The 12989-nt window shown below is 38.1% G+C and overlaps 1 protein-coding gene across 1 annotated transcript in view; it reads right to left on the bottom strand.

The window, feature by feature from the left end:
- rorb (RAR-related orphan receptor B) overlaps positions 1–11884 on the bottom strand; it is a 191742-nt gene extending 179858 nt beyond the window's left edge. The window contains exon 1 of the mRNA XM_059969717.1: positions 11600–11884. Within this exon, the coding sequence (XP_059825700.1) occupies positions 11600–11606 (7 nt within the window). The 5' untranslated portion in view covers positions 11607–11884. The remainder of the gene's footprint in view (positions 1–11599) is intronic.
- Positions 11885–12989: the final 1105 nt, after the last annotated feature.

The raw sequence follows: 12989 nt of genomic DNA, 5'->3' as shown, positions 1-12989 counted from the left end.
CTAAATAGATACCCAAACAGCTTATTAAATTATCCACTTTACAAATTCTGTTCCAAATAAACTGCACACTGTTGTTTCTTATTTAAATAATTATTCTTAACTGGAGAATGTAAAAAAAATCACCTATATGAAAATAAAGGCACTGAAGTAACACAAAGAGCACAAGCAATGAGTAAGCTTTTAATGCAGTCTGTTTTTTTTTGGTTGCTGTTTGTCCGAACACTGACACTTTACACCACTAACCACACAAATGATGAGCTAGGCTTTTTTTTAATGGTTTAGCTGGAAATATTGCTTGATTATTACATCCAGACATATTCCCAATGAATTATATTTTACCATCTTTATGAGGAATACCACTCTTGCAGTTCAGCAATAGCAAGCACTGTCAGAAACCTCTGTGAATCGATAAGCATGATTCAGAATTTACAGCTGCCTATCTATTCAGTTCCTGGTCTCATTTTCACTTGAGTGTCGGTTTATCCCTTTCTATACTCTGCAAAAGATGTGGCATCTCATCCCTCAGCTCGGCACATCAGATTCATTTTCATATTTTTAATTTATTGGCTCTGCTATTCTAGCTTGTATTTCCATCTTTAGTTTCAAATTTCCTCATAATATTAAAAGAGGCCATTTGGCCCACTGATTCCATGCTGGCTCAGAACAACCCCTATTTAATTTCCCTATACCATGCTGTATTTTCTCTCACTTGCCCATGAACAGCTCTGTGGTTTTCCCACAAGTCAACTCTACAAGGAGCAATTTCCAATTGTCAAGTAACCTAAAATTCAGCACATCTTTGCCCTGTGAGATCGCGGGCAAACCTGGCCATAAAAGAATGTTCAAACGAACAGCACACAGATACCTGGAGCCATGGCACAGGTGCCCCACCTACATTTCTGGTGCACTTGTTTCCTTACCTGTTCTTTTGCCTTATCCCACCAGGATTTCTTTCCTCTCTTCCCACAATCCTTTGCATCCTTAAGCTTACTTTGCTGCAACTTTTTTTTCCCAGTCCTAATGAAAGGTCGTTGGCTTGAAATGCTAAGTCTCTCTCTCCCTCTCTCCAGAAATGCAGCCAGAATTACTGAGTGTTTAGGATATGGTCTGTTTCTATTTTCAGTATGTTTCATTTAATAGTAAAGCTTTATTCTGTTCTGGAGATTGTGTCCATTCCCATCTTGTCCAAAGCATAACAGAGCCCAGCTGACACAAAGGGAAAAGTTTTGGAGCTTGCAAAAAGTTTAGGAGCACATAATGATCATGATTTTATAACTGTAAGTGATTGCAGTGCAGTCCCTCATCTGGTTAGTAACATCTCAAAGGCATTATCCACGCAGACAGTTGGGAAATTTTGTATGTAGCCACATTTCTGATGCACTACTACATGTCTTAGATTTCTCCGAGTGCAAATGCAAAATAACTCATTAACTTAATGTTTGGACTTGTACTGAAAATTAAACGTCAGGCGCAACAGCATTATAGAGAAATGTTCTGAGGTTTATTTACACTCAACTCAGTGATGAGCAACGCAGTTGTAGTAACAAACACTCAGTTCAATTCACTGTCAAAACGTACAGTCCCTCATTAGAAGCAATAAACTCCTCATCCAAAATAAGCCAGAGAGATGCAGGCAAACAACTGCCACAGTGTGAAGCAAAGCAACAGGGCAAGAGAAAATCTACGTCCTGCTACACCTCAATTGTAAAGCGCTTTCTTTTAAAAAAATGTTTTAACTCTTTAATTCAATTGTTTTTCTTTTCTCTCCTCATTAGCTGCAATGGGAAGAATATTTCTCTTGAGACACTCTTAGATATACTTTTGAAATGTAATCCTTTAAATAAATTGAACGCAGTGTATTTTTCCACTTTGCCATAGCTATACAAGCACAAAGATTATATATGATACATTCAATGAAATTATCAGCCATTTCAGTGACCATGTGCACAAACATTACACTAGCTTTCAACAATTTGTTGTTGCAATGTACAATTGATTTAAAACATTCTCATAAGATGTCATAATCTGCTACAACTGGATGTTGCATATATTGGAACTGATATAAAAAATAAATTTGATTGATTAGCAAAAAATCAACTAAGAACTAATATAACAGGAGCACAGAAGTGGGGCCCAATACATGTGGGGTTAGGCGGTATTTGCATTGGCACTGAAATATGTGCATTCACAATAACAACTTGTTATGAAGGAGATAACGATTGAATGGCCACACATTCAGTTACCAAGCCAGTGACCTTTATGTTATTAGCTCTCAGGACATGGGTAGGAATTCTTCTTAAAGAATAAAGAAATAAGCACAGAGAAAACAGTATTTTATGTGAAATAATGCTTTACAGCATAATAGTTGTGATCTACATGCCACTGGAACACACTGACACTACTGTTATATTAAATAGACTGACTGAGCTTCAATAAATCAGGATTGCCAATTAACGTTTTCTTCTTGGCCGTGGAACATGGCTTCCTGCCACAACAACCCTAAGTAACAAATAAACCTAGAAATTCTACTGAGTAGTGCTAAATTTTCGATCACTATTCAAAGGAAATTAACCTGAACAAATATTTAAATACAATCAGGAATTCTGTGTGTAGTCCAGTCTCTGATTTTATGGCACGTTACACAAAAGTGAGTGGAAGCATTGGCTTCCATACATGTTGATATCACACTTGCAGAGATATCAGTAAACTAATTTGGGCTGATTCTCCTGCACAGATAAGAGAGTGGCTGACATAATCAGCACAAATTGTCAATGTTATCAATATCCCAGTGTACCAGTTCGTTAATTTCACTGATGCGCTCAGGATCTTCTAATGAGAAGTTGTTGCTTGCAAGTATTCTGGGCTCTGACTGCAGAAGCGAGCCTTAACTGAGGAATGAAAGGACCGCTCCTGGATAGGCACATGCAGAGCTAGTGTCAAGGAGACCAGCAATAAAGATTACTTTTCATTCCTCCAGCAAGTCATCCTCACCGTCACTAACCTTGCTATAAATGCCTTTACCTGAGGACAGAGTGGCTTGGACTGTACTGAACTGTAGTCAATGGTTTCATTATGAAAGGCCAGTTAACAGCGTTGCAGGAGCAAGCATGCATTTGATTTCTGTGCCTGGGTTTTGCAATGGTAAAGTCTGGAGTGTATTGGAGTTCTCACTGACCTCCCACCTGCTGTACAGTTGACTATTGGCAGATTTGTACTGGGTCAAGGAGCCAGACACACTTAATATCTGCATTACGCCTCCCAACGCACCCTCAACCTTTATGCCAGCATAAAGGTGGCATTTACTGAATGGTACCACTTACACCAATGGGTTCACCAACTTCAATTCAAAAATTAATTGCAAGTAGAGGTTCAATTTGATTTTCTTTTGATTTTAATGTTGTGTTTTAAGTAAACAAAGAAGTTTTAAGATATATTTGCTTTAATTTAAATCCTGTTAAAATGTTTTTAAATGGTACCATTTAAAAGCAGTTCAATGGGTTTTTACAATAGTGAGTCGTCTAAATGTTATCACCACGGTCCAGAAGTGCAGGTTCAGGTTTCATCACTCCAGACTGATTGACGCTTAAGGATGACTCTTCAGGATGGTTACAATAGCAACCATATAAACCATGTAGCTGCAAAAACAGAGGTAACATAGCAGAGGAAGTATGAGCCCAGTTAACTACTTTCTGACCCAATGTCCCATCAGCTGTCAGAATCTGTGATGCCTCTTCACATAACCCAGCACTCTCACCCCCACCCAAGCTACTGGAGAGCAAAACCTGCCAGTTAGCTTTAAGCATGCATATTAATGCAAAAGATCAGGAAAGCAAAATTGGCCTGCTGAGTTCCTCTAGCATCTTGTGTGCGTTGCTTTGGATTTCTAGTATCTGCAGCTTTTCTTGTGTTGGCTCCTTATAAAGCTTTGGCCTACCAAACACATTATATCTGAGCATATACATGAGGCTCTGGATTCACCACCCTACTGAATGCTATGGATTGCATGATTTTTGTAACAGAAAATTGCTTACCAATCCTCTACCAGAAATGTTATGAATTCCCTTCCTGTGTTAATTCAATACACACACCCACACGTTGATCAGCCTCCAGAACATAATCTCTCAGTGCAATTCCAGTGTTGTTGTGGCTAATAAATGGGATGAAGAAAGTCCACTCTTTAATGCAACCTACTTTTATCTCCTAAATGGCTCATAATAATGTCCAGCAGACTCACATTTGACTTCTATGGCTATCCTTAGAGCTGAAAACCTGAATTATTATTTTTTACTTTGCTTTCCCAATCACAGTTTTGTGCATCTCTAGGATACTACCATTACCTAACTTGTATCACATATACAGTATTTGTGAAATTCCAGCCTGAGAGCTATATCAAGTTAAATCAGTCCAACTCATTGAATATTTATGTAGATTCAATCCTTCATTGAGAGATTTAAGGTTAGGTCAGCATAGGGAATACAGGCATTATCGGACAAGGGTTAACAGCCTAAAACTTTCCTTCAACTTTTCCTTTCTTTTCAAATTCCATTCTTTAAAATGGAAATGCCATACTGCTCTATTTCTGACATGGAATCAGTTCATGGGCAGGGTTAATAATGCCAGATTCATATAGGTTCAATTAACAATATGTAAAAGTGTCAAATTTGATAATCATCATGTTTATCTTTATTTACAGAACATAGAATAACCCAAAAATTATCACCAACTTTATACTGAGGAATAGCCCGTTTGAAAGAAATGCTCTTTAAGTTCAATATTTTCTTGCAAGGAGAAAGGTGACTGAAGATGCTACACACAAAAAGAACATGAAATAGAATATGAAATGAGGAACTGTTTGCTACAGTATGAGCATTGCATCATAGTTTTTAATTCAGACTAAATATGGAGGTCAAGGCAAGGTGTTTTTTGTTATATATGAAGGAGAGGTAAGTACAAGCGCAGTGTGCTTGTGTACCCCTTTATCAGCCAAGTTAGAAAAGTGGAGTTCCCTGAACAGTTTCAGTCCAAAGTGTGAAAGTCCGACTTAGGCATACGGCTGTCAGAGGACAAGCAAAAAATGAACAGCTTAAAATCTGAATGAGGGAAGGAATACTAAATTGCATTACTTATAATATTATTTGCATTTAAAATGTCTCAAGTCTTTCTTTTTATGTCAAGACATTTTTGTAACTATTTCTAAAATGATGTCTACAATAAATTGCCAATAACATTCACCATTTTACCTGTCTAACAAATATGAGTAACATAGCAAGGGTTTTACAATTTCTGTTAACTAGGGTAACAATGGATTAAAATATAGGTGCTCCAGAGACCATAATGAATATTTATAAAGAAGACAATTAAGTTCCAAGACAATCAATACTTAATTGAATTGCCTGCAGTCTTTCTGAAACCCACTGCCATGCAGACATCACCAATTCAGTACAGAAACAGGGAATATCCCTAGAGCAGACTACGCTGTAAAGATTATCTCACATTCTGACCAGTGCACAAATAATTTATGAAGTTGCACCCTTAAAGGGATGTCAATATTTACAGTGTTAACACAAGCCTACTCAGTTGACAGAATTGTTGGCTATTTGGCAAAGACTAAGAAAAATGTGCATTTTCCCATTAGGCAAATCATCCCTAAACATTGTTTGGGATTTCTGCCCCTCGCTAAATGGATATATTGAAAATGAAGGATTCTATTTTTAGTGGTGATATAAATCACTTTTGTCATCCTACAGAACTCCTTCAACAGTCTCTGGAGAAGTGCCATGAGAGGCCAGGCAGATGACCAGCCCCCAGGTCCTTACCTTTGCTGTTACATTGACAGCAATTCAGCAAGGGCATCCCCTTTAATTCTTTTTCTTTGCAAGGGCATACTGACCCTGCTCAGTGTCAGTCTCACTCAACATAGAGGACTCTGAGGGACAGTTGATCAGCAGTGTAAATACACATTGGTCCACTCTGTGGCGCTACACATTGGCACTTCAGTGAGCAACGCCACTGAACTTCACAGCAATCAGGATATGGATCAAGAATCCTCTTCTTCTGGTAATCAAGCACGTGTTGTGGACATCAAAAGCGGGAAGAAAGTTCCTCCAGAATGCTGGCTAAAACTAACAGGAATTGCAAGAGAATGAAGATTCTGCAGTCTGCTGTTAGTTGTCATTATGCCAGTGAGCGTTTGTTTTGCAAATTGCTTCACAAGCATATAGACTAGCTCCCACTTTCATTAATAGTGTCCATAAGCAGATAATACTTATATTGCATTAGTATTCCGTGACAACTCTGGAAAACATATACTACAGAAAGATTTTGCATAAATGAAGTGTCTCAAAGACTTCCTGAAGCAATTGAGTGGCTCCTCACATTCACTGGTTCTTTGTTCATTTAAACACTTCGTTATAGCTCACAACACAGATACTCTAACTGAATTTTCATGCAATATATACACAGAGTATTTTGTAATTTTATTTCAAACAAATTTAAAACTTCCAAATGTTTTCTGAGCCAACTGGACCAAGCCAACTATTAGATATCAGCCCCAGATGGTTAACTGTTCCTTCTCCTAGTCAATTAGACCAAAAAGTAAATGGCAAAAATGCTTTCAGAGACAATTCTTTGAAGCGCCTTAAATAACATTATTTTATCATATGGAGCATGGAGATTGGTTAGAATTTAAGAACAATATACGTTCTCAAATCACAGAACACACAGAGGGAGCATAATAGTGCTTGTGAGATTCACATGAGATCATTTTGCCAATCTTTTATTGGAAATAACAATTTTATCTATTAGGCTGTTCATGTTCCACTCTACAGTCTAATACTGATTTGTACTGTTTTCAGTTAGCTGCGTCTATGATACTGATAAACCAGTCATTAAAACACAAGACAGCAATACACACAGGTGCTATTTGATAAATACATTTGTATTACTATGAGACAGACCCACTGATATGGTTAGACTTCCATACTGTAACTGATTTATTCGATAATGAATATAGCTTTAGTTCACACTTAAGCTTCAGCTTTTATGAATTGCTGTTATCATTCTTGACTTTCATATCAAGGGAGAAGAGCACATTAAAATATTCTAAATGCACCATCAAGAAAAAAAAAACATGCTTGAGTTTAAGCACACCATAAAATTTTAAAGGATGAGGGCCTCAATAAAACTTCATGAAGCTGCCATGTGATTAAAATGTTTTAAAAAATCCCTTCGTTAATCTGGTTTTAACTAGTGCAGATGCTATTTAATTACAGGAAGAATGAGAGAGTGAGAAGTAAGGTTTCTCATTCTGCTATGTTTTACATACAAATATAATTTTAATTTGGCGTCTTTTATTCAAGAGGAAATTAGCAGCACTTGCAGGCTTCCCTAATGACTAAATCATAAAAAGGCCTCAGGTTTCTCTGGACAGGGGAAAAAATACAAAACACTGTAGAATATCTCCTTATAAAACGGGAGATACTTCAAAGATGAAAGAGATGAGTAATTAACAGGAAGTTAAAGCAAAAATTTAGCAGGAAGTACACTCATAGAAAAGTGATTTTAGATCACCTTGAAAGCAGTTCAAGAAATAATATGGGTAAATTATTTCAGGATGAAATTCCAAAGACCATCCAAATAATTGTCTCCGATGTTGAAGCAGCAGAAGGGAATCAACAGAAATTCACACAGAGTGGATGCATAGCAGCCAAAGAATATTGTTTATTGTGGTCTAAGCCCATGGAGGAGAGGCAGAAAACGTGAAAAATGGTCAGATATGCAGGAAACGGGCTGAGTAATGCTGTCCATTATTTCATGTCATGAAACCGATGTTCTGTTTACAAGTCAAACCTATCTGGTTTACCATGCATTTAATACTTGTGCTTGATTTGCTTCTTTTCCATCTAGGATCCAGTTTTTTTTTGCACCGTCAGGAGAAGGAGAAAGAAATGTAGCTCGCGTATTGCAATTACCTTAACTTCAGTGCAGCATCATTAGTCACAGAAGTTTGGGGAAAAAAATTACATTTGCACATAGCTTCCTCGATTCATGCTACACAGCACACATTCAGCGTCACATTGTTTTCTGCCAGGCATGCTAATCTGGGTTTAATAAGCAAACATTATTGGGATTGAGAGCAATTTTCTCAGTCATTTCTAAATATATTTGAGAATATGTGAAAGCCTTAATAGTGAATGTCAATAGCTTTGTCAAAATCTGCACTTGCAGTCTTTTTACACTGGATTTATGACATCTTGCTCTCACTAGTTTATCTCATTGCATATTTTTGGTCCAAATTTTTCTGGCAATACATCGAGTTTGTCTTCTTTAGCAAGCTTACTTCTAAATAATAGAATAGTTCATAGCATTCACTTAACTGGAAAAATGGACTAATAATGAAAAGTACTCAGCTTTGTTAATGATTACTTTCTCACAGTAATTATTGAGTGTTCCTCCTACATAACGTTATGCCACCGTTCAAGTGTAGGAAAAGAAATGACAGTAGATTACCCATAATACCTTCTATTGAACTCTATCCTGCAAGTCTATTAGTGAACTCCTAACCCATCTTCCACAGGGTTATTGCCTTCTCAATTTGCTTCTTTTTGAGGTCATTCTTTTCTGACTTTCCATTAGTGATGTGAATACCTTCCCCTCGTTTCCTATATCCTGGAAGTACCGATCCTTTTCTTTTCATTACCAAAACTGTCTCTCGCAGTTTTGTGTTATTGGGTTCAGGACCTTCGTTCAACAGATTATAATTGGGATCTGATTTTTCTTTTTTTTGTCCCGGATGTTGACCTTTCCTCCACTTTCATTTCTTATTATGGACTTCCCACATCTAGTAAATTAGCTGGATCACAACCATCTTCACCGATCTGAGTATTTTTGAGCCAGAAGAGCCTTCCTATAATGAAGCTTTCACTTTTGTCCCAATAAACTGCCACCATTATAACGGCTTGTCATGTTATAATCCACAGTTACAAAGAAAAGGGGAATAGTGACCCTAAATACCATTCAACTATTAGTGGTACTAACAAGAGATAAGACTCGGGTAGAGAGAATTGGATGTAATCAAACTATTAACTCACATTCTGGTAAATTGATTTTACTGGTCATCTCAACAACCATCCCATCTCTTCCGACAATACCCAAAATGCACATACCACTGCCATTCAATTGTTTCTGACTATTTTCGTTTCTTTACTCCTAAATCTCATATAAAGTACGCTTGGTCTCTACTCCACATTCCCCGCTAATTATTGGAACAGTTCAAGAAAAGTGAATAATACAGTCAAATGGGATCAAATTCGATAGTTGCTTGCTCTTTTGGTTAAGCATGGATATAATCTGTTCTGTTCAATTCTTCCATTCAACCCCCCCCCCGTCCCCTCCAGACACCTCCCCATTCACTCTTCATGTCCACCGCCATTGGGAACAGAATAATGATTGCAAAGCACTTCACATAACTGTGGATTCAATTCAGTTATAAAAACATCATTGCGAAGTTCCGTCTGTTGCCGTTTTAGAGTCACAAAGGTAAACAAATTCCCAAACAATGACTTTCTCTTTGGGTTCTTTTATCAAATAAACCTAAATAACTAATGGCAAAGGACACACACATCCACTTATCTTGGTTTGCCAAATTTGCTACAAAGTTATTGCCGGAGCAATCTATTTGGTCCCAGTTATTGAAAACAAAGTTTACTAAGCAGGAATCATATGCATTTCCCCCACGCAAAATCTACCATTGATGGCCACAAAGCAAACTATTTTGATTTCTGTTCTAATATAAATTGATGCTAAGATCGAGTGATTGGTTGCGACCGCCCCAGCGCGCCGCGCGGTAATAACTTGGAAGATGCGCATTCAAAGAACTTCAGAAAATCAAATGATGAGCACAACCTTACACGATTTAGAATAGAAATGAGTCATCCATTGCGAAATGTAAGACTTAACAAGTTAATAAAAGAGTACGTAAGAATGCTGCAAAATTATAAACTTTATAAAGAGTGAAAGGGCGGCAAACTATGGTGAGGAACTAACGGATATATCTTGCCAAAGAGACTAGAAGTTATTATTTTTACTTTATTGAATAAAAATTATAGATTACAAATAGATGGAGATTCATACTCTAGGTTCTCATATAGAACAGTTGACCACAAGCTCTTGAGATATGATGGCTAAAATATTCCCCTTCTATGCAAACCTCGTACCTTGACAAGTACACCCCGATGCACTTTATTTTAACAACGAGCTACTTGTACAAGCTCTTGTACTTGTACCTCTTACACTTGGTAAGACCACAGGACCAGCATGGTGAAGTGCTCTTGTGCTGTTTATTATTTCTCAGCAAACACGAGACGCCCTTGTTAGTTTAGATTTTGCTAATACACAGACGAAAAAGCCTCTGATACGATCCACATGATGTTACACACAAGACCGTGCCGGGAGCAAACTCGAGGGTGTGTGTGTGTGTGTGTGTGTGTGTGTGTGTGTGTGTGAGAGAGAGAGAGAGAGAGTGTGTATGTGTGTGTGAGAGAGAGGGAGAGAGAGAGAGAGAGAGTGTGTGTGTGTGTGAGAGAGAGAGAGAGAGTGTGTGTGTGTGAGAGAGAGAGAGTGTGTGTGTATGTGTGTGTGAGAGAGAGGGAGAGAGAGAGAGAGAGAGTGTGTGTGTGTGTGTGTGTGAGATGTGTGAAAAGATCGGGTTGTTTTTTTTTCGTTCATTGGCGGGGTGGTGATGGTGGGGGAACATAACATCTTGACGGATAGAAGTAGGTCAGTGGAACACACGACACCGACAGAACGACTCCGTCCTCAGTCCCAGTACTAACACAGGCCCCGAGAGCATCCTCCACACTGACCGCATGTTGAAACACGCGGTGACACAAATCCAGCGGGGAATCGGCGAGGAAACTGAATATATTTATAAAGGAAAAGTTCAACAACTGTCCTGCCAACATTTAACAAGACACGCCGACATATACCAACCAAGCGATTCCACTAACTGTTCACTTCCCACTTTAATTTTACACAATTCTGATCGCATATTATTCGCATTTGGATCCAAAACGCCGAATTTTGCTGGCATAAGGCAACTTCACTTTAAAAGTATTTTCCTTCATCATCTCGCAATTATTCAAAACAATTTTCTACGCTGAAATTAGAAGTTCTCTGCTCGGAGTGAAAGGGAATACAGCCAGATCTGAACTGTAATGGGAGAAGAATGCCAAGCACTGCTACCATCTCTGGAAGCCCAGCCACAGATACGCTCAAAAGTAGCCTACTGTAGTAAACAAAACTGATGTGACAGCTTGCCCAGCTCCCGCCTCCTGGACTCGTCACATCTCAGATGCAATGAAGCATATTATCAGCGATCATCAAAGTTTGATGTTACATAAAACGCACAGCATTATTTAGAGCGCTGAGCGCTGCACATAGAAACCGGGAAATTAAAAAAAAAGTTTGAAGACACCATCCACGCAGACACCGATTAAATCTAGATTCACGCGGGTTTACACGCAGGATACATTGCACGCGTGGTCGCTCCACCTCTCAGCTATCACAGAATTTGTCCAGCTGCTCCCAGACGATCTCTTACCTCGCATGGTGGCGACTTCAAATGCAAAACGATCATGAATTTATATCAAAACCAAGCGCTCCGCGAGAAGAGAAGCGGCGGCTAGAAGGCGATAGAAAGACTGTCAGTAGCTTGTTCTCCCACCATTGCTCATTCTGCCCCCTCGGTCTGTTATTACTGTTCGTTAGCGCTCCGAATCTGAATGGAGCTTGTGGCCTTTCACATGACATCTACACCGTTCATCCGTAGTTGAATTTCACCGGGAGAGAGTGGGGGAGCTTCTTATAGCAGCAAGATTATTCTGTCTCTTCCAGCTCCTCCCACTGACCAACAGCGACCAATCATTTTCAAGGGAAATACAGTAAATAAATAACACAAAATGTAAAATAACCTTCACTTCTGAGAGAAATATTTTACCAGACTGGTCCTCACAATAGTAAAATATCAATTGATTTGATCAATTGATTTAAATGCAATCTAATTGTCTTATTTATTTTACACAGACACATGCACAGATATAGATTTTAAGCCCCTTTATTATAGTTGATAAAGACAGTTCTCAGTCCCTTTACCAGATTTTCAAAGTAAATGACCAAGTACCTGCAACTGAGGCTCCGCGAGTCCAGGAAATGTCGCGTCCCTTCAAATTATAAGTTTACTTTACATATCACTTCGTCAGGCAGGAAAATAATTTCACGGCTCCCCGGTTCTTGGCGCGAGAAGTAAAACTGTCTTTGGACTTGAATTGAATAGTTGGAATGCCAGGTGTTTTTGATGCACCTGCGTCCTTGCAACACGATAATGTAAGAAATGCACTAAAATATGAAAACAAACATTAGAAATTAGACTTATAGTTCGGGGGGAGAAACTAGATAGAATATTAAACACCCGGAAGGCTATGAAATATTTTTTAAAATCGGAAATAACTTATGAGCAGATAATGGACTTTGAAGACAGGCATGGGTCCAAATTGGTATAAATTCAGATAAGGCAATCTAACCATGTCAGGAAAATCGCCATGTGAAAATTAAGCTATTATACAAACCATGGTTATTAAAAATTATTGAACCCTATTGATAAGTCCCCTTTATTATAAAATAAGTATATATTTTCACAGGTAAAACATGAATTCTCTAATTGAATATATTAAATGTAAGGTTATATCCCCAACTTTAACATCTACAGTACAAGAAAATCATTTAGCTGGCACATTGGAGAACCGTTCAAATTGAAAAAGAACTTGGACTTATATATAATTTATAACCTTAGAGCATCAGAAATTGGCTTGAAGTTAATGAAGCAGTTTTACAGTTACTGTTGTAATGTGAGATACAGCAAACTATCTGCATACAAACTCTCACAAACTGCAAAGCGATAATGACCATATTACTTAAAGGGTATTGTTTAAAAA

Source organism: Hypanus sabinus, chromosome 5, assembly GCF_030144855.1.
Source record: "Hypanus sabinus isolate sHypSab1 chromosome 5, sHypSab1.hap1, whole genome shotgun sequence".
NCBI classification, from domain to species: domain Eukaryota; kingdom Metazoa; phylum Chordata; class Chondrichthyes; order Myliobatiformes; family Dasyatidae; genus Hypanus; species Hypanus sabinus.
The sequence above is the reverse complement of the archived record's forward strand: the minus strand, read 5'-3'. Positions and strand labels throughout refer to the sequence as shown.